The sequence below is a fragment of the Dermochelys coriacea genome, chromosome 2 (assembly GCF_009764565.3).
Source record: "Dermochelys coriacea isolate rDerCor1 chromosome 2, rDerCor1.pri.v4, whole genome shotgun sequence".
Taxonomy (NCBI): domain Eukaryota; kingdom Metazoa; phylum Chordata; order Testudines; family Dermochelyidae; genus Dermochelys; species Dermochelys coriacea.
The window spans coordinates 239,157,780-239,185,301 of record NC_050069.1 but is presented as its reverse complement, the minus strand read 5'-3'; the positions used below and the strand labels follow the sequence as shown (position 1 = coordinate 239,185,301).

General features: G+C 41.2%; 2 protein-coding genes across 5 annotated transcripts in view; one reads left to right on the top strand and one right to left on the bottom strand.

Annotated features, from left to right (window-relative positions):
- The window catches only part of WAC (WW domain containing adaptor with coiled-coil), a 122,999-nt gene extending 112,587 nt beyond the window's left edge, over positions 1-10,412 (bottom strand). For 2 of the 4 annotated variants that reach the window (XM_038392843.2, XM_038392844.2), the window contains exons 1-3: positions 9,756-10,127; positions 9,589-9,625; positions 7,926-8,121 (exon numbers count right to left, since the gene is read on the bottom strand). In XM_038392843.2, coding sequence (XP_038248771.1) covers positions 7,926-8,121; positions 9,589-9,625; positions 9,756-9,796 — 274 coding nt within the window. In that variant the 5' untranslated portion in view covers positions 9,797-10,127. Of the gene's footprint in view, positions 1-7,925; positions 8,122-9,588; positions 9,626-9,755 lie in introns of all 4 variants that reach the window. The other 2 variants (XM_038392845.2, XM_038392846.2) reach the window with 2 other exon arrangements.
- Positions 10,413-12,001: 1,589 nt separating this feature from the next.
- LOC119852030 (Sjoegren syndrome nuclear autoantigen 1 homolog) lies at positions 12,002-12,566 on the top strand. The gene has a single exon (XM_043509507.1). The coding sequence runs from the start codon at positions 12,071-12,073 to the stop codon at positions 12,416-12,418; it is 348 nt and encodes a 115-aa protein (XP_043365442.1). The 5' UTR covers positions 12,002-12,070; the 3' UTR covers positions 12,419-12,566.
- The last annotated feature ends 14,956 nt before the right edge of the window (positions 12,567-27,522 follow it).

Sequence of the window (27,522 nt, the reverse complement as noted above, 5' to 3'; positions counted from 1 at the left end):
CTGCGGCTTTAAGCCACCCCCTCCCTGGCCAGAGCTGGTTGGGGAGAGCTGCACTGGCAGCTGTGGGGAGCCACGGCAGACCCTCCACCTGCCTTGGGTGGGGAACCCAAGTAGCCCACCGCCCAGTGTCCCTGACCTGGGCAGCTAGAAAGACCCAGGCTCCCCACAACTGTCAGTGTGGCTCTCCCAGACCCATCTCTGACCAGGGGATATGGGGGGGGGGGCAGCTGCTTGGAGCCACAGCCCGGCCATGGTAAGAGCCAGGCGGGCAACTGTGCAGAGCCGCGGCAGACTCTTCAACTGCCCTGCGCAGGGAGTCTGAACAGCACCTGCCCAGTGTCACTACCCCCCAGCCCTCCACCCAGGGCAGGTGGAGGGACCCAGGATTCCCGAAGTTGCCACTGTGGATCTCCCCAACTCAGATCTGGTCGGAGAGCCAGAGGGAAGAGGGCTCGGAGCCACAGCTGAGCCATGGTAAGACAGGGGCGGGCAGCTGTGAGGAGCCGTAGTGAATCCTCCCCTTGCCCTGGGCATGGGGCCCAAGCAGCCCCGCACCCAGTGTCCTTGCCCCCCAGGCCTCTCGCCCAGAGCAGGTGGAAGATCCGTGCCCGCAGCTCCTCACAGCTGCCCACTCAGCTCTTACCATCAGAGACATGCACAGAAATGGGCCATGGCTATAAAGCGGATACCCACAGATTTGCAGGGCTCTATTTCAGACTGCTACAAGAATAGCTCACAGGTACAGGGCTGCAGTCCCAGGCAGTAGCCCATGCTTCTCTCCTTTGCAAGCACACAGGCTAGAAACAAACCGAGAAAGTTTGAATTCTGCAGAAATGAAGGAGCCACCAATCACCAGGGATTGCTTTTTAAATACCTCTGGCAAACAAATTTAGCAAGACCTGTTTATAACCAGTATTAAGAGATTACTTCCCTTTTTCAAAGGGTAAAAGAAACTTACACACTCAGCATACTATATCTGACTGCTAGAATTACCTAAATAATGCATTAAAATAAAACTCAGAAATTCAAATTTTACTGAATTTCAAGAAAAATCTACAACCAATTTATTAAAAGTATTAAGTGAGCTGTAGCTCACGAAAGCTTATGCTCTAATAAATTTGTTAGTCTCTAAGGTGCCACAAGTACTGCTTTTCTTTTTGCGAATACAGACTAACACGGCTGCTATTCTGAAACCAACCATTAAAAATACTGACTACTTTGGATAACCTGCATGAATTTCAGAAGTGAACAGTTCTAGACACATTTTCATCTTCATCTAACCATTTGTTACATCATAGCTTAACAACTGCTTTTCAAAGACAGGGAACTTCAAAACCAGTATTTTTTTTTTTTTTTAAATGTAGTTTCAGGACTATCACCTGAGTATGGTTTTACAATCACATTTTTCTAGTTTTAAAAAAGGTCTCTCTCCTGTTATGTGAAAGACCCACAGAGAAGGGAAAACTAAATTGACCATACAAGATATCCATTTAAACTTATTTGGAGATAGTAGAGAGGAAACACAAGCCAAAATAGGGAAAGAACAGGTTAAAATATTTAGAGAAGTTAGATTTAGTCAAGTCGGCAGGCCCTGATGAAATTCACCCTAGGGTACATAAGGAACTAGCTGAAGCAATCTTGGAAACATTAATGATTATTTCTGAGAACTCACAGAGGACAGAAGTGGTCTAGAGGGCTGGAGAAAGGCACAAACAGTACTTATCTTTAAAAAGTGGACCATAGAGGACCAGTCAGCCTAACTTCAATACCTGAAAAGATACTGGTACAAAATATCAATTTGTAAGCACCAGAGGATAAAAGGATAGTAACTAATAGCCAACATGTATTTGCCAAGAACAAATCATGCCAAACTAACTAATTTCTTTTTCTGACAGGGTTACTGGGGAAGTGGATAAGGGGGAAACCTTGATTTTAGTAAAGCTTTTGTCATATATGACATTCTCATAAGCAAACTAGGGAGATGAAGTACTAGCAGGTGGGTGAAAAACTGGCTGAAAGGCCATACTCAGAGTAGTTACCAACGGTTCACTGTCCATCTGGGAGGTAATGTCTAGTGGGGTCCCGCAAGAGCCAGTCCTGGGTCTGCTACTAATAGTTTTCATTAATTACTTGGAAAGTGGTGAGGAGAGTTTATACAATTTGCATATGACACCAAGTTCAGAGGAGCTGCAATAACTTCAGAGAACAGGACTGGAATTCAAAATTACTTTGACAAGTCAGAGAATTGGTCTGAAATCAACATGATAAAATTTAGAAAAGGTATGTACAAAGTGCATAAATACAAAAAGGGGAATAACTGAATAGGCAGTAGTACTGCAGAAAACATGGGAGTGAATAGTGGAATTCAAATTGAATGAGACAAAAATGTGATGCGGCTGCAAAAAAGGCTTATATTCTGGGTTGTATTAACAGTGATATGGTATGTAAGACACAGGAAGCAACTGTGGTCCCACTCTACTCAGTGCTAGTGAGGACCCAGCAGGAGTATGGTGTCCAGTTTCGGGCTCCATAGCTTCAAAAAAAGATAAGGGCAAATTGGAGATGGTCCAGAGAGCAACAAAAGTGATAAAAGGCTTAGAAAATTAGTACGTTTAGTCTTCAGAAAAGACGACTCTGGAGAGAACCTGGTAGCAGTCATCAAATATGTTAAGGGCAGTTATAAAAGAGAACAGTTATCAATTGTTCTCCATGTTGACCGAAGGTAGGACAAAAAGCAATCCGCTTAATTTGCAAAAAGGGAGATTGAGGTTAGACAGAAAAAACTATCCTTATAGTTAGAAAGTTAAGTTCTAGAACAGGCTTTCAAGTGAGTTTGTGGAATCCCCGTCACTGGAGATTTTTAAGAACAGGTTAGACAAACTGTCAGGAATGGTGTAGGTATACTTGGTCCTGCCTCTGCAGGAGGGGCTGGACTAGATGACCTCTCGAGGTCCCTTCCAGACCTATATTTCTATGATTCTATGAAGTGCAGTCGAATACAGAGTAAAAGTGAAAAAAATAAGGACGGGTTTCCCCCCTCCACACACACACAATGTATCATCAGTGTTAATTACAATAAGAATAGGTTAAAAAAAAAAAAGTGTTTTTTCAGGCTGAAGATGTCCCTTAGTAATATCAGAAAATAAATGTTATGATATACAATAGAAAGTTTTCCCACAGGACTAAAAATTCAGGGAACTGAATTTGATTGGTCCAGAACAGATGTTTGTAAAAGTTTACTGGTCTTGGAAGCCTTTTGTATTCAATCTGCCAAATAACCATTTTTGCAACCAACTTCCACATACTCTTAATAACAGATATCTCAAGTATTGCTGGAGTCAGAAATTAAATCTTTATACTATTTGAAGGCTGAGAGAATTTACAGCCTTTAAAGCGTTTCCTAGACTACCCACCCTCTCACTGATAATCGTATAGACTTCTCCTCCCTTCCCATCTGTGACTGGGTAGCATCCTAAAGACACGGCTTCCACTGTCGATGAAAAAAAAAAAATACTTCTCTAACATTTACTGCTTTTAATGTATTGAGTTTATTGAATGCTGTCTATTTTTCCCCCCATTTCCTTATCCCCTTGCACACATGCATTGCTGCTATGGGTTTCTATTGTCTGCCTACACCTTGGTTTTCTTCTCATCTGCATTTACAGCCCAGCACCTACTCTTCTGTCCCAAGATAGTGAATGCCCACTCCACCAGCTGCTCACTTCCTTTCCTCCATAGCAATGGACCCCAAGAAGGTAAGCTGGCTCCTTGTTTCCAGCTGTTTCAATAGATATTTAGTGTCTTTTTGCAATGCATCTCCTGGACTCTTGGTAGACAAGGGAAGCCAGCAGCCTGTGACATATCAACTCTCTGCAAAAGCTCCACAAACCCATCTAGAAACTCTTATTGTAAAATATTCCTTTTTAGCTTTGATGGTTATTGTCGGTCCCCTCTATTCAGTCGTGATTTAATTTGTTTGGCATTTTATATTATTGAATATATCTCATTCTACTGTTTAGATCAATAATTTCTTATATCTAAAATTCTTCCAGTCTAAGTTCACAAGTCACTAAACGTAATCAACATTAACTATTCCCATCCAACTTTAGTGAAGTTTTAGTATCTAGACAACATCAATTGAATCTGTCTGTGAAGGGAAAAAATGTAGTACATGATCTAAAAGGTTTCATGTTGTATATACTAATATTGTTAACATTTTATTATTTGAACAGTCAGTCATCTATTCACCTGTACATTAAGAACATGACAAAAAGCAAACAGATTTTCACAGATCCTCATAAACCTAGGCATAGCAGGATGCCGGAGATCATTTCATATCAACTAATACCTGCATTGAGATAGATGTGGAGTACTCATAGGCAAAACTGACCTAAACTCAAATTCTGCCTCCTTACATTTTCCATCATTGATGACAATACCACCACATTGCCTATCACTCAGGTATGACCTGGAAGAGATTTTTCACAACATCCTGTAGATCAAGGGAGGAGTTTTCAAATCTTGCAACTTCTTTTCTCTATTTTAATTTCAGATCTTTTCTTCCCATTCTCACTTCTAAAGTACTCACTAGGCTTCATTATCTCCCCCTCCAGTATTCTGAAAACACAACTGCTAGGATCATTTTCCTTGCCCGTTAGTCTGGCCTGCCCCGACACAGACATTTTGAATCCTTCTATTGATTTCCCCCCTTTTACACTAGGTCAAATTCAAGTTTCTTACCCTTGCCTTCAAGACTCTTCATGGCTATCTCTTCCCTGCCAACAATGCTAGCTTTAACTGCTCACCTCCCTCAGGCTGGCTGTTCCTAAGCATGGAATCCCCTCCTGGAACTGATAGATAACCTCACAAGACCCACATCTGTTACTCCTACAAGAAACTGCTCAACAAATAATAGATTATGGGCTGTATGCTATAGTTATTTTGTGCATTGCTTGTCACCATAGATTTTAAGCTCTTCAGGACAGGGACTATGTCTCCATGCGTGGAGACCTGAATACAAACACAAGATAATAATTTAGCCAGTTCACTGTGAATATTTGCTTTTATTCTGTCACACTCCAAAAAATATTTTATTTTATTTTTTTTAAACTAATGGATGCACAGTCACATCACTTTCACTACCATTGGTAGTATAGCCAAATTTTTATGTTGCATGTTTAAAGGTGGATATATTTTAGTATAGCCTGCATGTGAGTTTCCTTCGGCGATAAGAGGAGAGAGTACGTCAAAAGCCTGCAATAACCCTCGTAAAGTTTATTCCATTGCCAGAAAGACTGAATACTCAACCTAATATAAAAACATGCTTTAGTCGTATTATATCATATTATACGTTTGGGGTTTTTTTGGTATCACTATAATCACATGAATTAGAAACCAATATAGTTACAGTGGTGCAACCTCCTACCACAGATACAGTTATATTCCAGTACAAAGATGCTTATATCCGTACATCTTATTTCAGGAATAAGCTTTATTGATATGTGTATAACTGTATCCCGACTAGACGGTTGTACCACTTTGTCTATATTGGTCTCTAAACCAATAAAATTATACTGGCACAAAAAAAAACAAAACAAAAAAACCCTGTGTAGAGATAAGCCCTTAATAAAGTTAGGTCAATTTTTGCTTTACCACAAAATACTGGACCAGATTCAGGACTGAATAAATTCAAAACATCAGCACACTGTACCACTTAGTCATCTGTTTTGCTCAAAGAAGAATTGGAAACCAGGAAAGTGAAAAGTGATTTTTAAAACTAACTTTAAAAGCAGAGGAATGAGTGAGTTTAGGGTTCTAGTTTAACATTTAAAACTCCCAAGTTGCGTGGTGCATGTTGTTGGTTTTTTTGTTTTTTTTTTTTTTTAAACAAAACTTAGAAGTTAGTGAGAAAAAATCATGGGAGTATTTCCATACAACTAAATCATTAAGACGTAGTCGTTCCCTTGCAGTAGTTCCAATCAAAACACTCCATCACCACAATAATGAAACTGAATAGAAAATGAATAAATACAAAAGTGAAACCTGTCTATTTTCACTGTCTAAACTAAGAGAAATGCAAAGAACAAACATTCAAAATAATGGAGAGGAAAATGACATTACTAATTTTACTTCAGTTAATAGTCCTAGGTCCTATTCCATTTAGTAAAGATTTTTTTTTGTTCTTTTTTTTTTTAAAAAACATGCTGTCTAACTTGACAATATCTACCCATTTAAATAAAATACAGTATGTTCCCAGTAAGTTTTCTGTAACCCTGGAATTGGAAAGTACTGAGATTAATTATACCAATACAGAAATAAAGTTGTGACATATTGGAACAATCAGCACTATATTTTAGTGCAGTTATAGTACACACTAGCCTGTATTTAAAATCAGGTAGCCCGTTACATTTATTGGGCATTATGGATGCAACAGCAACACCCAGTCAAGAAGTTCCAGTTGTGTTCAAACACCTAATTCCAATTAATAAAAATGATACGAGTATCCCATGCATCTTAATGGTGTCAAAGTAAAATGAATGCAGTTTAAATCTTTGTATAAACTATTTCAGAGCACAGATTTATCTGCGTAAGTAGGTTCTGCCAGTTTGTTCTATGCCCTTTGCTTTACTGGTCAGAATTTAACATTGTTTCACTCAATTATGCTATTTTTATGGACTGTAAGCTAGACATGATTTCTGAATACATAAATAATTCTTAGGTTTTTTTATAACACAAAATCACTTCAATCTATTTCATTTTGTGTCATTCAATAAACACTGTTTATTCTGAAGGGCTCACATTCACTTATGCAAACATTTAGGACTAGTTATTACACATACTAAAAATACACTATATATGTGACCTTTATTAATCATAATACACTGAATTTTTCACTCCATGAAGGAGTGAAGGAAGGGGGGGAAAGGACAGAAGAGATGGGCAAGTAGCCTTCTGTTCCCTTTAGATATTCCAGTATCTATACTACATTATCCCTCAACACCACTGTATACATCCATGAGGCCCTGCATCAACCATTCAGTACAGGTGGACTTGAACTTACTTCTCCTACATTTACACAGAGAGAACGTGTTCAATACTCAGATGCCATCCCCACCCCCTGAAGTGCTCCTATATTGGACCTTGATCCTCCCAACGTTTACACATGTGCTTACCTTTACTGTGGTAAGTCCCATGGAAATCAATGGAACTACTCAGGGTAGTAAAAAGTTAAGAAAAAAGTGTTTGAAGGATCAGTGCCTTAGGGAGCAATTAAGTAGAACCAGAAACTAAATCCAGTCTCTTGAATGGCAGTGTAGAACAGAAGCTTATCAGGCTGGCAAAGAACTTCGTATACCATGTATGGAAGTGTAACATTTAGAAGAACAGCACATTAAAAAAAGAAAAATATTAATCCAAGTTAACCTGTGAGCATTTTCTTATGCCCTAACACATTATGAGTAATTTAAACAACTGAACAACAGAAGACAGACTAATAGTAACTGGAATTCTGATGCTCGAAGTCTTTAGAAGAATAAGTAAAAATATATTTTGTTAATGAAAAAAGTCTAAAATGTAATCTAAGGTATTACCATATATTGCTCTTTCCAAGGCCTTTAGAAGTGAGCTCGAAAATGCAGCAATACAAAAAAAATGAAATTTATTTAATCTCTTGGTGGCTTTATTGAAATCAACTACTTTTTGGAAGCATGAAAGAATTAGTTCAGTTTAAAAGACGCAGGGCAATTACCTCCAGTTGAACTGATCACTATATTTTGGTCTCAGTGCAGTCTTCTCACCATGGTGTAAGGCATATCATTTAATCTGAAGTTGTGGTCATGTCAGTTGTAACTGTTTCACTTGTTACTTCAATAAAATTTAAGTTAGATCACTACTGCTTAAATAAAAGTCAATTAAAAACAACTCACCTCCATCCCTCTCTCTAACTCTGTGAGTATGCACACTTTTTGCTTTACTGTGCCCTGTGCTGTCACCATATTTGTTTTCAGGACTATCAGATCGCCGCAACATTTTATTTGGTGGTGAAGGATCTGTGGAGTCTCGCATCTTGTCATGACGGTGATCACCACCACTGGGGTGACTCTTTGATGAGTATTTAAGAGTCTGCAAGAGATGAGAATATGTTTTTAATTGGATTTCATTTTTATAGCAGTTAATATTACGTCCAACTAATACAAATTCTAAATTTACAAGATATTTAAGACTTCTGCTTTCTAGTGTAAATTTTAGTGATAAAATTATTTCTAAGGTATATCTGAGTGACATATCAGCAATTTAGGAAGACAAGTAGCATAAAGCTTCCCAATTTTAATTATCCATCTACAGTAAGAAATTCTATTCTTATTTAGCTCTTATACCACATTCCCCCACTGTGGTCTCAGAGGTGACTATCTGGTATAATAGGTTATTAAAATTAAACTGCAATTCCTTGAATTCTTAATCATCTTGTGTTATATACACATTCAGCACTACATAGACTGTTGAGTTTCTTCTTTTTAGAAAGAGTGTTCAGTTACTTAGTAAGTAATGTAATAAAAACAGAAGTTATCATTTACAAATTTTGCATGAACCAGAGTATGCACTGCAAGCTTAATTCAAAGTCACTTAAGCTTCCACCACCTGGAATTTCCAAAACAAACTTTATTTGGGCACAAGAACAACTAAGATAGTATTAAAAAGGATGTTGAATGGGGTGGGGGAGAAGTAGCGCAAGGTGGTGTGGAGGGGAGCTTAATTTGTGTTCATTCTGAAATATTTACACATTGGAAGCAGCACTGATCAGCATCTTTCACCTGCTTGCTTTCACAATGCAAACCTCTGGATGGGGAATGTTTACATTTAGATGAACTGTCACTAACAGCTGCTTTCAATTGTCACATTTTGTTTCACGACTAGTCAGCCAAATGCCCAGAAATTCCACAAAACAGCCCCTCAAACGTGTCAGGAGAGCACAATACCCCACTCCCTTACCCATGGGAAGAGGTGTCCTCAAAAAACCACACCTAGCACTCCCCAGAAACCAGGTTTTCAGGTGCACAAGGCTAGGGAGGGAGTATGTTATGCCTCTCAGAAATACAAGTAGTGTCTCAGTGACAAAGATTTGATGCAGGTTTCTGAGTGCAAGCTGCAGCCCCAGTGATCCATCTGGTGGCTATAGCCTGCCTTGCTCAGGTCACAGCTCCCAGCAGGGATTTGGGGAGCAGGAGAGGGGCTTTTGGAGAACACGTTTTACTATCTGGTTTTCACTAAATGCGATACTGACTCATTCTTCCGCCCCCTGCCTTCTCCCGGCACTGAGGGCCGAACCCTACACAGGACCTCGCTAGGCCTCGCCCAGCCGCCTCACCTCTGCCCCGCCGGGCCCCAGAGGGAACCGGGACCCCGCACCCCTCACACATAGCCGCACCCCCCCCCCGCACTTAGGGGCTCGCGAGGGCAGGGGGCGGGGAAGTGGCAGCACCGCGGCCTGTGTCGGCGGCCGAAGCCTGTGCTGGAGTAGCTCTTCCCTCCCCCCCCCCCGCTCTCTCCCCCGCTCCTCCTCCTGGGCCTAGCGGCCAGCGCTGCAGGTACCTGGTAGGGCTGTGAGTCCCCCCTGCGGTCGTGACAGCTGGAAGAGAGAGAGAGAGAGAAAGCGACGTTAGCGAACAACCGTTCCTGGCCGCCGAGGGGGAGGGGTACCACAAACATGGCGGAGGGGCTGGGGGAGCCCCCCGCGGGGTGGGGGAAAAGGGATTTACCCATCACTGAGTCTCTGCTGTTTCCTCGCATACATTACCATCAATGCCCGGCCTGTGTGTGTGAGTGTGAGGGGACCAGGAGGGGACGGCCGCGGCCGGGCCACAGGCGCCGAGGAGGGGGAGGCAGCGCTCCGCCTCACCACCGACCGGGACAGGGAAGGGGGGGGGGAGGGAGGGGGCGGCTCAGGCAGCTCGGCTGGGAGCAGCGCTCACGGGCCCATCTCCTCTCCGCACAGCGAAAGGGGAGACGCCACAGCTCGGCCCCGCACACTCTGAGACACTGAGAAGCACAGACTCCGCTGCCTCCTCCCCCCGCTGCTCCCACCGCCGCCGCCGCCGCTCCTCCAGCTACATCCGGGAAACTCGGGCTACGCCTTGCTCGGTTAACGTCGGGTGTTTTCGGCTGTTTTCGGCCTGCTCCTCCCACTCGGCGCCCTCTGCTCCTGGGCGGCTATGCCTTCGGGAAGCATCGGCTATTTCCGCCGAGTCCAACGCCCTCAATCTTCCCCTTCGGACAACGTCGGCTATTTCCGCCGCCAGCCTCCCGCCGCCCCGTCACGAGCCCGACCAGCCTTCGGCAAACATCGGCTCTCGCCGCAGAAAGCTGCTCCGCATTCGGAAGTTCTCGAGTATTTCCGTGACCCCTCACCCCTCGCCCTGCTGCCGCTCCCGGTTGGAACGCTCGCAGCAAGCAGCTGTTCGGAGAGCGAGGCTGGCTGATTGGCCAGGAGCCCCTCGCCTCTTGGGTGGCATGGCGAGCTCCTGAGAGGCGTGCTCCGCTCTGCTGCAGACAGCCTGGGGTGAGAGCGCTGGTTACCAGTTAGCGCAGCCCGCTTTCCGGCTGGTGGGGGAGGCTCTTCGGCCAGGTTGGGTACAGCAGGGGCAATAGCAAGGGAGAGGGTTCACCCCAAGCCCGACTGTGAAAGGGGGGCGCGGGGGAGAGGGAGGTAGAAAGGGAACCATCTTGTGTACGTCCTGTCTCCTCGGAGGAAACTCGGGAGGGAGAAGGTTAAAGCTGCCCTGTGGGAGGCTTGCTCCTGGCTGCCTGGATGTGTGAGTGTGTCCCATGCGCTGTCCTTCGCGGCGCTTGTTTGTCTCACGGCAGCCCCAGTGGATGTTTAAGACTCGAAGGCTGGGGCTTTGTTCCTGTCTCTGTTAGGAAAGTGCCTGAGTTCTTACCGCCATAGTTGCTGTGGGCGTTAGATGGCAATAATAAGAGCCGCCCTTGTGGGGTTTCCCCTCTCAAATTGCCAGGCTTTTGGTGGCAGCGCTGTTTGTAGCGTGCCACAGCAGCCACTGCTTGAAGCCCCCAAGAACACTCTCTCTGTCTACACTTAGTAGTAAGAAGATGGAGAGCAGCGAGGACTGGGGTACATCCCTCGCACCTGCAATCAGTGCCAGTGCCCATAGCAAGCATGTAATGTTCATGATATGGTTCTTCTATAGAGACAATAGGCACTGTGAGCGTGCTCTCATCCAGACTGCTCCCTGTATCCTCCTGAGGAGAGCGAAGGAAAGCAGCTCTCGAGAGCAGAGGCGGGCAGCTAGCTTGCACATTACAAAACATATTGAATCTGAAAAGCTAAGTCTCCTTCTAACCCCTGTCCACGTGCGTTTGAAAATAGAGCGTTGAATTGAGTCACTCTAGGCAGACGGGGGAAGTACTGTGAGTGGAGGTGGTACTTGTGGTTAAGTACAGTATCAGATGGAGAAAATATCTTTTTTTTTTTTAATCCTTGACTTTGAGTGAATATTCTTAGTGACAATCATACATTTCTGTCCTCCATAGAAAAGACCATATTTGTATATTACAGTGTTATATTTGTGACCAAGCACTGACATTTTGAACCCAAAAGGAGTTGTTGTTTTTCCAAGAAAGTCATGAATGTCTGATGGTAGGAAGCTACAGTGAAAATTGTTTTGTGACAATTTTGCTGTAATGAAGGGTTGGACTTCATTATACGTAAAAATTCAGTAACTATCAGAAGAAACTCACTAAAGCGCTCAGTAAATAAATGGAAATTCTGGAACCTTGAATTTTGGCCCTGATCCCTAGACAGAAAGAGGGTGGGAACTCCACAGAAGTTGTATCCTTGGGTATGTTAAACTTAAGTCTGGGGAGGTTTGGGTTTTGTTTTGTTTTTTTAAAAACAGAATGTTGTTCTACCATGGCTGTACCGTTGGAGGTTGTTCACAAAAGCCCAGCTACAGCCTTTTTTGTTTTGTTTTTCCTTTTTAAATGAAAGTGCTGAAGGGTGTCGCTGAGAGAGGACACTGAAAGTGGTGGCAGAGTCCCCTAAGAGGGTGGAGCCTGAATGATGACTCAGCAGGGAGCTGTTCTGCAGGGTTACAATAATGAGCTGGTGAAATGCGTTGAAGACTTATGCATGCAAAGGGAAGAACTGAACAAGCAGATCCAGCAAGCGGAGGTGGAAAAGAATAAACTCCAGCATGAAATCCGAATCCTGTCTAAGAAACTAGAGAGTGTCTGTGAAAACTTAGCCCAGAAGACAGCCTCACGGAACGAGCTTGATAAAATCCTTGCTGAAACTGAAACTGCTTATATGAAGATTTTGGATAGTTCTAGAATGCTGCTAAATGTCCTGAAGAAGGAAGTTGGGAATTTAAACAAAGCTGTGGAGCTGAAAAGCAACGTGACCTGAAACAGCCAAATGCTCGGACTCTAACACAATTACAATTCCTCTTGTTCAGAAATCACAGAAAGAGTTCTACCTTAACTTTCATATATGTTTTTAGCACATTTAAAATAATGTACAATACAGATAAATAAAGGTGCTGTTTTGCTAAAAATGTCTATATAATTAGCTAAACAAAACATCACATATGAAGAATTACACAGACTTTGCAAATAGATTCGAGGAAAATAGAGGTCAAATTTTGGACTAACCAACTTTGACATGATGCCTCTTTTAATAACTGTAAGAGATCGTCAGTAAGGAAAGGATTCTCTTGATTTACCACTCAAGCCCTGAATGTTTACAACTGAGTTTCAATCTAATTTATTAGTACTCCTTAAATCTGAGAGGAAAGAGTACTTTTGTCTCTTTTAAGTCATTCCTGTAGCAATGGTAAGAATACACGTTTATGACTTCTGTGAGAAATTCTATCCAGTTAATCCAATCCAGTTCTCTCTTACCTAGAGAACATTGCCACGGTGGCCTTGGAAGAAGGAATGGAATAAAACGAATAGGCAGGTGGTAGATTCTGAACATAGACGAAATACTTCTGACTCCTTTTGGCTGAGTCAAGATGATAATGATTAATTGTTTTAGCTGTTACTGGCCAAATAGAAATCTGCTAATGGTTTCCTCTTTGAGGGGCCTGTTCTCTATCTGAAATGTGCCCATAACTCAATCTCAATATTATTTTTTTTATTAAGATGGCATCCAGAGACTGGGCAGTTTTGTGTTGCTTTCAGGCCCACCTAAACCCCATTTACAATAAATGGAACAGGAAGGCTTACATCAAAATGTTAAAAGAAATAAATGAAAAAAAGACGTACTATTTAAATGGTGCTCTCTCTGAAAATTGAATTTCCAAAATTCATGTTGACCATGTCCTTGTAAAGTGCATGGCAACTATAAACTTGCATACTGGAAAAGAATAGATCCCTTCGTTTTTATACTAGATGGCTATGTGTGGTATTCTAACTCTCAACCATAGATTACACAACTTTTATTTACAGGGATTTCTGCAGCCCTTATCGCTGTAGTATCTTTATACAAATTGTTTCACTGACAATTTTTCACATAACTTTGTCAAAGTTGTTTGCCTACTGGGGTCATCTTAGCTGAGGGCAAAAGACAGAACTGCCTGAAGACTTTATTTTGTATTCCCTTATGTAAAACTTCTATTACTCATGTGTTATAGACTCAAAAGACTTGTGAAGAATATAGAAGAATAATATGGTGGGGGAGTTTTATATACACACTAGAAGAAGAAAATAATATTAGAGATGGTTTTCTAGCTGTGAGGCTTTCTTTTGCAAGTGATTAAAAACAACCTAGTTTAGAGGGGGAGGGAAGTGAACATGGCAGAAATCTCAATTCTAATCCTGTTTTATATTCCTAGTATGTACTAAACTTTTTTTTTTTATATTGCCCGCAACCTAACATACTGTAGCACTAGCTTTGCTCTTAGATGTGCATGGCAGTAAAATCTTGCATGGTTCCAAGTATCAGAGGGGTAGCCAGGGGAGACTGCAACAGGTCATACTGAAAGGCGAACTGTCAGGTTGGAGGGAGGTTACCAGTGGAGTTCCTCGGGGATCGGTTTTGGGACCAATCTTATTTAATCTTTTTGTTACTGACCTTGGCACAAAAAGTGGGAGTGTGCTAATAAAGTTTGCAGATGATACAAAGCTGGGAGGTATTGCCAATTCGGAGAAGGATCGGGATATTATACAGGAGGATCTGGATGACCTTGTAAACTGGAGTAATAGTAATAGGATGAAATTTAATAGTGAGAAGTGTAAGGTTATGCATTTAGGGATTAATAACAAGAATTTTAGTTATAAGTTGGGGACGCATCAATTAGAAGTAACGGAAGAGGAGAAGGACCTTGGAGTATTGGTTGATCATAGGATGACTATGAGCTGCCAATGTGATATGGCTGTGAAAAAAGCTAATGCGGTTTTGGGATGCATCAGGAGAGGCATTTCCAGTAGGGATAAGGAGGTTTTAGTACCGTTATACAAGGAACTGGTGAGACCTCACCTAGAATGCTGTGTGCAGTTCTGGTCTCCCATGTTTACAAAGGATGAATTCAAGCTGGAAAAGGTACAGAGAAGGGCTACTAGGATGATCTGAGGAATGGAAAACTTGTCTTATGAAAGGAGACTTAAGGAGCTTGGCTTGTTTAGCCTAACTAAAAGAAGGTTGAGGGGAGATATGATTGCTCTCTATAAATATATCAGAGGGATAAATACCGGAGAGGGAGAGGAATTATTTCAGCTCAGCACCAATGTGGACACAAGAACAAATGGGTATAAACTGGCCACCAGGAAGTTTAGACTTGAAATCAGACAAAGGTTTTTAACCATCAGAGGAGTGAAGTTTTGGAATAGCCTTCCAAGGGAAGCAGTGGGGGCAAAAGATCTATCTGGTTTTAAGATTCTACTTGATAAGTTTATGGAGGAGATGGTATGATGGGATAATGGGATTTTGGTAAGTAATTGATCTTTAAATATTCAGGGTAAATAGGCCAAATCCCCTGAGATGGGATATTAGATGGATGGGATCCGAGTTACCAAGGAAAGAGTTTTCTGTAGTATCTGGCTGGTGAATCTTGCCTATATGCTCAGGGTTTAGCTGATTGCCATATTTGGGGTCGGGAAGGAATTTTCCTCCAGGGCAGATTGGAGAGGCCCTGGAGGTTTTTCGCCTTCCTCTGTAGCATGGGGCATGGTTGACTTGAGGGAGGCTTCTCTGCTCCTTGAAGTCTTTAAACCATGATTTAAGGACTTCAATAGCTCAGACATGGGTGAGGTTTTTCATAGGAGTGGGTGGGTGAGATTCTGTGACCTGCGCTGTGCAGGAGGTCAGACTAGATGATCAGAATGGTCCCTTCTGACCTTAGTATCTATGAATCTAGTCTGTATCCACAAAAACAAGGATGCAGAAGTAGAGTTTTTTACCCACAAAAGCTTATGCCCAAATCTGTTGGTCTTTAAGTTGCCACCAGACTCCTCGTTGTTTTTTCAGTAAAATCTTTGTTTCCTACTGATTCGATACATTTAAAGGACTGCAGTTGTACTCTGACTTGTCAGGCAGCATAATACGAATCATGAATCCCTCAGGTGCAAGAGTAAAGGGTGTGTTGGTGCAAACTGTCTCTGGTTAGATTAGTCTATATTCCATTTTATGAAGCAAAGTTTATATCCTCCTGATTCCCCTGTGTGCAATGCTGCATTTAAAAAAAAAAAAAAAATCTTGTTGGGAAAGAATGACTAAGCTAATCAACAGTTTGTTCATATACTATTTCTGCTAGCCTCACTTGAATAACACAGGAGTGACAAAACAGCCAATATCAGGGATACGGCTATTGTTGTAGTACTATAACACTAATGAGGTAAAAATCCTGCTTCCTTGTTTTTCCTTTAATTTACTTCACAAATGACTGCAAATATTTTTGACTGAGTTTGAGCTTCTGTCTATCCATCTCGATGTTTGGTCTGCTTACCATATCTGATCTTGCTTATTACTTGATCGCCATGTCATGCTTGTTGTTTACATCACAATCTTAGATTTTTCTGAGACTCTAGATCAGCCCAGCAAAGACTTCTGTCCCAGAGTTGCATGTATGTGGTGTTCTTCATATTAGTAGACATTATTTAGTTGGAGTGGGACTTAGAGAATTTTAAGTGAAAAAGAACCTGTATCAAGAAAGTTATGGTTACAGAGAACTCAAATGGTAGTTTCATACCTCTTGTGTTCTCCATGTCATTTGGAGGAGCGGTTGAGGGGCAATTTATCAATAAGATAACTATATCATATGCCATAAGCAGTGTCTCCTATTACTATGTTTAAGCAATTAAAACTTTAGTCTACCTTTACAGCTTATGTACAACTTTGGCTACTGTGGACACAAATGAAGTATTTGTGCTCATACATTGTTTTGTTTTTTTTTAATGTTGTGATCCGCTTACAAAAGCAAGCAAATACCCCTGTTCTCCAATTTCTCAACACAATGGGACTCCAACTTAACTTTAAGTTGTCACATGCTACTTACTGAAACACCACTGAAATTAGTGGAAAGTTCCAATGCACAAATGGAGGGCAGTGTGTAACTTTCTGTCTGCTCTGCTGGAGTGTTTTTGCCTCTTAATAGTGCATATTGGTGCCTTTTGGTGAGATGTCAAAACCTTTTTATGTATAACTTTTCTGTGTGAATTTTCAAGGCTTTTTGAGATATGCTAGAATCCTAACATGCTTGACTCTTCTTAAGTGGCTGCAGTCTGATTACAATAGGAGTGTGGAACATTCAGGAAACAGGCTACGTCCTAACAAATTCAGATGTTAAAACAATTACATTCTACACAGTGGATTCTGCTATTTTAGGTATCCAGTATTCCTTAGATGGGTTTATTCCTGTGTGTGTTTAAAAAGTCAGTGTGTAGTCTTAACTGTTCACTGCATATCATCTATATATTGACAGGCTTTTTAAAGTCCTGCTATCAGAGGCACATTGGGGATGTTAAAACGGGCTGATCAAAGTGGGAGAGAGGAAGTGGGGAATTATAAAGGTGCTGAATGTAGAAAGATGAGGTGGAGATTTTTTTAGGAATTGTTCTTACTTAGAATAGATCCTGAGCTCTTGGAGTTATGAAAAAATGCAGACACAATGGGCAATGTTTTTTCAGAGAAAAAAGCTAAGCCAAGATTTCTCTTCCTCAATATAAAAATGTTACTGAAGAGGAAGAGCCAAAGGATGCTGTTTTAATATTAACTTTTTAAAATAAGGGTGTAACCTATCCTTTAAATCAGCTTCTGTACCAAATGACTGGAGGATAGCAAATGTGATGCCAATTTTTAAAAAGGGCTCCAGAGATGACTCGGTAATTACAGGACAGTAAGCCTGACTTCCAGGCAAATTGCTTGAAACTATAGTAAAGAACAAAATTGTCAGACACATAGATGAACATAATTTGTTGGGGAAGAGTCAACATGATTTTTTTAAAGGGAAATCATGCCTCGGCAATCTACTAGAATTTGAGGGGATCAACAAGCATGTGGACAAGGGGGATCCAGTGGATATAGTGTATTTAGATTTTCAGAATGCCTTTGACCAGATCCCTCACCAAAGGCTCTTAAGCGAAGTAAACAGTCATGGGAAGAGAGAAGGTCCTCTCATGGATTGGTAACTGATTAAAAGATAGGAAACAAAGGGTAGGAATAAATGGTCATTGTTTCAGAATGGAGAGGGGTAAGTCCTCCAGGGGTCTGTATTGTGACCAGTCCTATTCAACATATTCATAAATGATTAGGAAAAAATGGGTGAACAGTGAAGTGGCAACATTTGCACATGATACAAAACTACTCAAGATAGTTAAGTCCCAGGCAGACTGCGAAGAGCTACAAAAGGATCTCACAAAACTGGGTGACTGAGCAACAAAATGGCAGATGATATTCATTGTTGATAAATGCAAGTAATGTACACTGGAAAACATAATCCCAACTATACATATAAAATGATGGGGTCTAAATGAGCTGTTACCACTCAAGAAGGAGATCTTGGAGTCATTGTGGATAGTTCTCTGAAAACATCCACTCAATGTGCAGCAGCAGTCGAAAAAGCAAACAGAATGTTGAGAATCATTTAAAAAAAGGATAAATAATAAGAGAGAAAATATCATGCCTCTATATAAATCCGTGGTATTCCCACCTCTTGAATACTGCATGCAGATGTGGTTGCCCCATCTCAAAAAAGATACATTAGAATGGGAAAATGTTCAGAAAATGGCAACAAAAATTATTAGGGCTATGGAACAGCTCCCATGTGAGGAGAGATTAATAAGACTGGGACTTTTCGGCTTGGAAAAGAGATAACTAAGGGGGGATATGATAGGGGTCTACAAAATCAAGACTGGTGTGGAGAAAGTTATTTACTCATAACACGAACTAGGGGTCGCCAAATGAAATTAATAGGCAGCAGGTTTTTTAAAAAAAAAAAAGTGTTTTTTCACACAACGTACAATCAACCTATGGAACTCTTTGCCAGAGGATGTTGTGAAGGCCAAGGCTATACCAGGGTTCACAAAAGAACGAGATAAGTTCATGGAAGATAGGTCCATCAATGACTATTAGCCAGGATGAGCAGGGATGGTGTCCCTAGCTTCTGTTTGCCAGAAGCTGGGAATGGATAACTTGATGATTACCTGTTCTGTTCATTCCCTCTGAGGCACCTGGCATTGACCACCGTTGGAAGACAGAATACTGGGCTAGATGATCCTTGGTCTGACCTAGTATGGCTATTCCAATGTTATTAATAAATGTTCACTATTCAGATGTCCTTAAGGTCAGAGAGCTCAGCGCGGTCTTGTCAATTTTTATGGCAGATTCTTCCCTCAGATTCACTGTTCATGCTCCCGCTGAGGCTTAAGCCGTTTTCCCTGACTGTAACTAGGGTGAGTCCTGTCATTATGTGCTGTCATTGACATCTGATGAGCAACTTTTCCTTTCTTACACTGGGAATAAGATAAAAGCATGTTACACCCACATTTCAGCAAGCATATCACAGATTTTAATCACCTCTGACCTGTCTTTATTTAAATTGAAAAATCATCCATTTTTCTCCATTGAGTAGTTTTGATGAGAGGTAAATGGGCACAGGGAACACAACCTACTAACACCTTGGCTATTAATATAACGTGTGGGGCTGTCAAAATATTAAAAAATTCTTGATTAATCGCACTGTTAATAATAGAATATCATTTATTTAAATATTTTTGATTTCTACTTTTTCAAATATATTGATTTCAATTACAAAGTGTACAGTGCTCACTTTATATTTATTTTTATTACAAATATTTGCACTGTAAAAAAACAAACAGTATTTTTCAATTCACCTAATAGTGTAGTGCAAGCTCTTTTATCATGAAAGTGTAACTTACAAATGTAGAATTATGTACACAAAAAACTGCATTAAAAAACAATGTAATTCTTTAGAATCTACAAATCCACTCAGTCCTACTTTAGCCAATTGCTCAGATATACAAGTTTGTTCACATTTGCAGGAGATAATGCTGCCCACCTGTTTACAATGTAACCTGAAAGTGAAAACAGGTATTCCCATGGCATTGTAGCCAGCGTTGCAAGATACGTACATGCCAGATGAGCTATATCGTATGTCCCTTCATGCTTCAACCACCATTGTATAGGACATGTCAAGGTTCCTTCCCCACTGTGAACTCTAGGGTACAGATGTGGGGACCTGCATGAAAACCTCCTAAGCTTACTTTTACCAGCTTAGGTTAAAACTTCCCCAAGGTACAAACTATTTTACCTTTTGCCCTTGGACTTTTGCTGCCACCACCAAACGTCTAACACCGGTATTATTATTAATTATTATTATTATTATTATTTATTAGGAAAGAGTTCGTTTGGAAAAGTCTTTTCCCCCCAAAATCCTCCCAAATCTTACCCCCTTTTTTCTGGGGAAGGTTTGATAAAAATCCTCACCCATTTGCATAGGTGACCACAGACCCAAACCCTTGGATCTTAAGAACAATGAAAAAAGCATTCAGTTCCTTAAAAGAAGAATTTTAATAGAAGAAAAAGTAAAAAAAAAAAAAAAAGAATCACCTCTGTAAAATCAGGATGGTAAATACCTTACAGGGTAATTAGATTCAAAACATAAAGAATCCCTCTAGGCAAAACCTTAAGTTACAAAAAAGACACAAAAACAGGAATATCCATTCCATTCAGCACATCTTATTTTCTCGGCCATTTAAACAAACAGTATCTAACGCATATCTAGCTAGATTACTTACTAAGTTCTAAGATTCCATTCCTGTTCTGTCCCCGGCAAAAGCATCACACAGACAGACCCAGACCCTTTGTTTCTCCCCCCTCCAGCTTTGAAAGTATCTTGTCTCCTCATTGGTCATTGTGGTCAGGTGCCAGCGAGGTTATCCTAGCTTCTTAACCCTTTACAGGTGAAAGGGTTTTACCTCTTGCCAGGAGGGACTTTAAAGGTGTTTACCCTTCCCTTTATATTTATGACAACATGCGTCCATGCTGATGACAGGTGTGATGTTATTGACATGAACTGTGACCGTATAGATCATTGTTGCAACCAAGGTCCTAGAGTTTCACCAACTCTTGTACAAAGGAGGTCAAATAAGGCGTCTATGGAAAGGTTGTAATTTTCTGATTATGATTATGCTGTCTATATGTGTGTATCATTTTTGTATTTGAAGTTATGAATATTGGCTATGTACTTGTATTTCAATGTGTTGATACTAAATAGCCTCAGTGAAGCATTTGGTCAGTTTCTTGAGAAAGGACTCATCTGGGTAAGTGCCCAATCAAGAAATAGTTAACTAACAATGGACTTTGAGAGACACCAATCCACATCTGAGCTTTCCTGGGAATGTTCAAACTAACATTTAAACAATGGTGTTGGCCTGCAAAAAGCTGAATCATTCATGGACATGTGACTAGCCCAGGTGGCTACAAACTCCATCTTGTTGCTGTGACTTTGCACAGAAGAACTCTTGCCCACAAGAGATCGGAGAGGCTTCCAGGGCCTTTTATATTCATTTTGTTTTCAGCAGGCTCAAGAAATGGCCTCTCCACCCCAAAGAGATGCCTGAAAGAAACTGGAACAAAGGACAGTAACTAACGGGGTGTGTGTGATTGCTGGACTCAGACTAGGAAGGAGTCCAGTCTGTGAAACCCCCTTATTGGAACATCTCTGGGGGTAAGATTTCATCTGTAATCAGTTTCTTAATGTATTAGGCTTAAACTTGCATATTTTATTTTGCTTCGTAATTTACTTTGTTCTGTCTGTTATTACTTGGAACCACTTAAATCCTACTTTTCATACTTAATAAAATCACTTTTTGCTTATTAATTAACCCAGCATAAATAATTAGTAGCTGGTGGAGCAAACAGCTGTGCATATCTCTATCCATGTTGTAGAGGGCAAACAATTTATGAGTTTACCTTGTATAAACTTTATACAGAGTAAAACGGGTTCATTTGGGGTTTGGATGTCTGGGTGCTAGAGATAGAAGCACTTGCTAAGCCGTTTTCAGTTAAGTCTGCAGCTTTGGGGGCGTGGGTCAGACCCTGGGTCTGTGTTACAGCAGATTAGCATATCTGGCTCAACAAGGCAGGGTTCTGAAGTCCCAAACTGGCAGGGAAGACAGGCTCAAAGAATATCAGCACTTCAGGTGACAGTCCCAAGGGGGTCTCTGTGACCCAACCCATCACAGTGGGTTCTGCTTGATAATGATCCAAAGCAGTGTGGACCAATGCATGTTCATTTTCATTACCTGTGTCAGACTCTACCAGCAGAAGGTTGATTTTCTATTTTGGTGGTTTGGGTTCTGCGGTTTCTGCATCGGATTGTTGCTCTTTTAAGACTTCAGAAAGCATGCTCTACATCTTGTCCCTCTCAGATTTTGGACGGCACTTCAGATTCTTAACCCGTGGGTCAAGTGCTGTAGCTATTTTTAGAAATCTCACAGTGATACCTTCTTTGCGTTTTGTGAAAACTGCTGTGAAAATGTTCTTAAAATGAACAACGTGCTGGGTCATCATCTGAGACTATTATAACATGAAATATATGGCAGAACATAGGAAAAACAGGAGACTTACAATTCTCCCCCAAGGAGTTCAGTCACAAATTTAATTAACACTTTTTTTTTAAATGGGCATTATCAGCATGGGAGCATGTGCTCTGGAATAACGGATGAAGCATGAAGGGGCATACGAATGTTTAGCAAATCTGGCATGTAAATACCTTGCAACTCCAGCTACAGATGTGCCATGCGAACGCCTGTTCTCACTTTCAGGTGACTTAAATAAGAAGCAGGCAGCAGTATCTCCCGTAAATGTAAACAAACTTGTTCAGCCAATTGCTCAGACAAACGAGAAGTAGGACTGAGTGGACTTGTTTTGTTTTTTGAGTGGTTATGTCAAAAAAAAATCTACATTTTGTAAGTTACACTTTCACTATAAAGAAATTGCACTAGAGTACTTGGTGAATTGAAAAATACTATTTCTTTTGTTTTTACAGTGCAAATATTTGTCAAAAATAATATAAATTGAGCGCTGTACACTTTGTATTCTGTGTTGTAATAGAAATCAATATATCTGAAAATGTAGAAAAACAAATATTTAATTTCAAATGGTATTCTTTTCTTTTACAGTGCGTTTAATCGACAGCTAATAATATTATGTAGAGGTTCAGGCTTGCAGAATAGGGAACTCCAGATAATTCTATCCTAGCTATAGGTACCCAGTTTAGTTTGTGTGGTACTACAAGAAGAGCAGCTCTTTGTTTTATATTACAGAAGTGCATTGAGGGACAAGGTCTGAGAAACAAAAGAAACTTTCAGTGTTGAAAAGTTGTCAATCAGAAGATGCTTGGGAAAGCAAACTGTTTGTTTTTTGTTCCATTCCTATACATAAGCTCTTTAGATTGTTACATTGTAGATACAGTCTTATGTACAAGAAATGAGAAACAGTACCCTTAGCATAGTCAAGAATGGTTAGGCATCTTGTCACTTTAGTAATGTATACAAAAATAGTGGTGTAAAATTTATGCATTTTGATTGTGTAGTGTTATACACATCTACTAGCAGTGTTACAGTATTATGAGGTCATTCAAAGAGGGTAAGGTGCATCTGAGAATTTTGCTTAACTTGAGCACTGTCCCTTCAGCAATAGAAAAATGTTATACTTGGCATTTATCTAACATTTCTCATCCACATTTCTGAGTGTTTTATAACAATGGTAAGTCTCTTCATTTTTTTACAGATGTGGAATGAGACACACATTGCTGAAGGTAATAGCCCAAGTCTATGCAGCAAGTCAGTGGGAGTGATGAGAATAGCATTTACGTAACAAAGAACAATTAAGGTTTAGCCTTTTATTTCCCATTTGATTTTGAATAAAATCATGAAGAAGAAAGGACTGGGCATGGTATACTTTTAGTCTAGCATCAGACATAATTATTGTCTTGAGCTTATCCTGCTTGGGTTCTTGTGCTGTATTGCACGCTTCTCCCCATCACTGCTATCAGAGAGCTCTTTTACTAGCAGGTAATGAACCTGAGGATCTCCCTGTTATGAGAAATATCTTCCTGCGGTGACATGAAGCATCTCTTTCTATTTGCGTGGAACATGCAGACTAGTCGTGACCATTTTTATTAAACCAGGTGATGGAGTCGTTTGTATTTTTACTCAGTTGAATCAACAGCAGTTTTCTTTTAAGCAATTGTTTAATTCTGCTGCAGTCTGGATAAGGCTTGTCTGATTTGTCTATACAGGGAGTCCTTGGACTTACTTACCTCAGACGCCACTTACGATGCTTTTCAGTTGACTGCCCGTTTCACCCCTATGATGCTTGTTTCACTCTTAGGAGGAAAGCCAGCAGGGAGAATAGCACACATCACATGCTGAGCCTCACCCAATCACTGATTTCACTGTTAAAAGTTTTCTGATTGGCTGAGGCCCAAGCCGGGAGCCAATCAAAAACAAGTGGCAAGGCTACCCGGCAACAAGCTACCCCGACCGTAGAAGCCTATCAGACAAGCGACTGCAAGGGACCCCCTTTCAGGTCCATTCATTATAACACAACCACAAAGTTACTTACAAGCAATTCTGTAAAAAGCAAGCCCAATTCTGCATAGTATGTTGCCGGCATTCTGAGCAGCTGCCTGCCTTGCTGCATTTCTGCCCAGCCTGACTTAAGATGCCCAGTTGCTGTTCTTTGTGGTTCTAAATTTTTTTTTTTTATGGCAAAAAAGCGTAAATCCGGTGCAGGTGATGTTTCTTCTAAGAAACGCAGAAGAATTACTATGGAAACAAAAATGTACATCATGAAGAGATCTGGAAAAGGGGAGACATCAACCGGAATCAGCAGAGCTTTGGATATCCCCCAACGACTATCGTGACCATCCTGATAGACAAGGTTAGAATTCAGGAACATGTCAAGGGCTCGGCTCCTATGCAGTCAACTGTGATAACTAAGCAGCGTGTTGGACTCATTGCTCAGGTTGAGAAACTGTTAATTGTTTGGTTGGATCAAAATCAACACCGAGCTCCTGTGAGCTTAGGCATAATTCAGGAAAAGGCTAGGAGTCTTTATAAAGAGCTAAAGAAACAACAGGGGGAGAGTTTTACTCATGAGCCCTTTAATGCAAGCAGGGGCTGGTTTATGCGTTTTAAAGCCAGGGCCAATTTACCTGACATCAGAGTCTTGACAACAAAAGTGCTGGCTGAGGCATTTCAACATTTGGAAGCTGCCATGGTCCTGTTTGAGGAACACGACCCCAACATTGAACGCAGTGCATCTGTGAATAGGGGCACATCCAACATGTACAGCTGCTACAGAGAAATTTACAAGGAGAAGAGGAGAACATCTGTCCAAACTTCCTTGGACACTTTCTTTAAGACTCCAGAGAAGACTGCAGAGAAGCCCCCAGCCAAGAGCCCTTCAAAAAGTTCTGGAAAGTCAAAGCATATGTGATTTTTATATGTTTATTTGAATGCTGTTTACCAAATAAATACACTGATGTTGCTACATTAGTCATCTATAATTAATTTAGTACAAAAATCTGGGTTATTGTGGTGAAAATAGTGTACCAAGCCTTGGTTCAGGAACCAATCCCCCCTTTATACCATTTATTTCTATGGAAAAAGGGGTTTCAACTTACAATGCAATTCTGAGGAATGAATTGACGTAAGTCCAAGGACTTCCTGTTCACGTTTTGCTTTGTACAACAAAGTACTTCAATGTAAAACGAAGAAGAGTAAGGAAAAGCAGGTGACTAACCTTGCTTTGCCTTGCCTTTCTTTCTTATGTACTTTTTCCCTAAAGAATTCCCTCCAGTGCTGCCCCCTGTTCAGTTCAATCAGTGGGAGCATTAGTAAAGTTCTAGGCTTTCAATCACTGTATCATCCAGACATGTTCTGAACAGGGTTAGACAACATGGCCGAAGCACCAGTGACTATTGAATACCTCATCTGTACAAGCAATTTCATCCCTGGAGCCTAACTGGTGGTAGACATGGTGTAAAATGAAAAAGATTAAATGAAACCAACACAAGTGCAATCAATTTTTTTTAATTCCTGAAGAGGGTTTTCAAGGGCAGTTGTTTTTTTCTCAATTTTCCGTTCATAGAATATCAGGGTTGGAAGGGACCTCAGGAGATCAGCTAGTCCAACCCCCTGCTCAAAGCAGAACCAATCCCCAAACAAATCATTCCAGCCAGGGCTTTGTCAAGCCTGACCTTAAAAACGTCTAAGGAAGAAGATTCTACCACCTCCCTAGGTAACCCATTCCAGTGTTTCACCACCCTCCTAGTGAAAAAGTTTTTCCTAATATCCAACCTAAACCTCCCCCACTGCAACTTGAGACCATTACTCCTTGTTCTGTCATCTGCTACCACTGAGAACAGTCTAGATCCATCCTCTTTGGAACCCCCTTTCAGGTAGTTGAAAGCAGCTGTCAAATCCCCCCTCATTCTTCTCTTCCGCAGACTAAACAATCCCAGTTCCCTCAGCCTCTCTTCATAAGTCATGTTTTCCAGTCCCCTAATCATTTTTGTTGCCCTTCGCTGGACTCTTTCCAATTTTTCCACATCCTTCTTGTAGTATGGGGCCCAAAACTGGACACAGTACTCCAGATGAGGCCTCACCAATGTCGAATAGAGGGGAACGATCACGTCCCTCAATCTGCTGGCAATGCCCCTACTTATACATCCCAAAATACCATTGGCCTTCTTGGCAATAAGGGCACACTGTTGACTTTATATCCAGCTTCTCGTCCACTGTAACCCCTAGGTCCTTTTCTGCAGAACTGCTGCCTAGCCATTCGGTCCCTAGTCTGTAGCAGTGCATGGGATTCTTCCATCCTAAGTGCAGGATTCTGCACTTGTCCTTGTTGAACCTCATCAGATTTCTTTTGGCCCAATCCTCTAATTTGTCGAGGTCATTGATGGCACTAAGGGATGTTTTTACAGTGAGCAGGTTTAAGAACTGAATAACAGTTGAAGGAGGTGTGTGGATGAGGAGGTGATGAAATCCTGGACTCACTGAAGTCAATATGATTTTTTGCTACTGACTTCAAGGGAGTCAAGATTTCATCCAAAGTCTCAAGAAGGCTGTCAGTATCACTTGTAAAAAGAAAAGGAGTACTTGTGGCACCTTAGAGACTAACAAATTTATTAGAGCATAAGCTTTCGTGAGCTACAGCTCACTTCATCGGATGCATTTGGTGGAAAAAACAGAGGAGAGATTTATATACACACGCACAGAGAACATGAAACAATGGGTTTATCATACACACTGTAAGGAGAGTGATCACTTAAGATAAGCCATCACTAGCAGCAGGGGGGGGGAAAGGAGGAAAACCTTTCATGGTGACAAGCAGGTAGGCTAATTCCAGCAGTTAACAAGAATATCAGAGGAACAGTGGGGGGTGGGGTGAGAGGGAGAAATACCATGGGGAAATAGTTTTACTTTGTGTAATGACTCATCCATTCCCAGTCTCTATTCAAGCCTAAGTTAATTGTATCCAGTTTGCAAATTAATTCCAATTCAGCAGTCTCTCGTTGGAGTCTGTTTTTGAAGGGTTTTTGTTGAAGTATAGCCACTCTTAGGTCTGTGATCGAGTGACCAGAGAGATTGAAGTGTTCTCCAACTGGTTTTTGAATGTTATAATTCTTGACGTCTGATTTGTGTCCATTCATTCTTTTACGTAGAGACTGTCCAGTTTGACCAATGTACATGGCAGAGGGGCATTGCTGGCACATGATGGCATATATCACATTGGTAGATGCGCAGGTGAACGAGCCTCTGATAGTGTGGCTGATGTGATTAGGCCCTATGATGGTATCCCCTGAATAGATATGTGGACAGAATTGGCAACGGGCTTTGTTGCAAGGATAGGTTCCTGGGTTAGTGGTTCTGTTGTGTGGTGTGTGGTTGCTGGTGAGTATTTGCTTCAGATTGGGGGGCTGTCTGTAAGCAAGGACTGGTCTGTCTCCCAAGATCTGAGAGAGCGATGGCTCG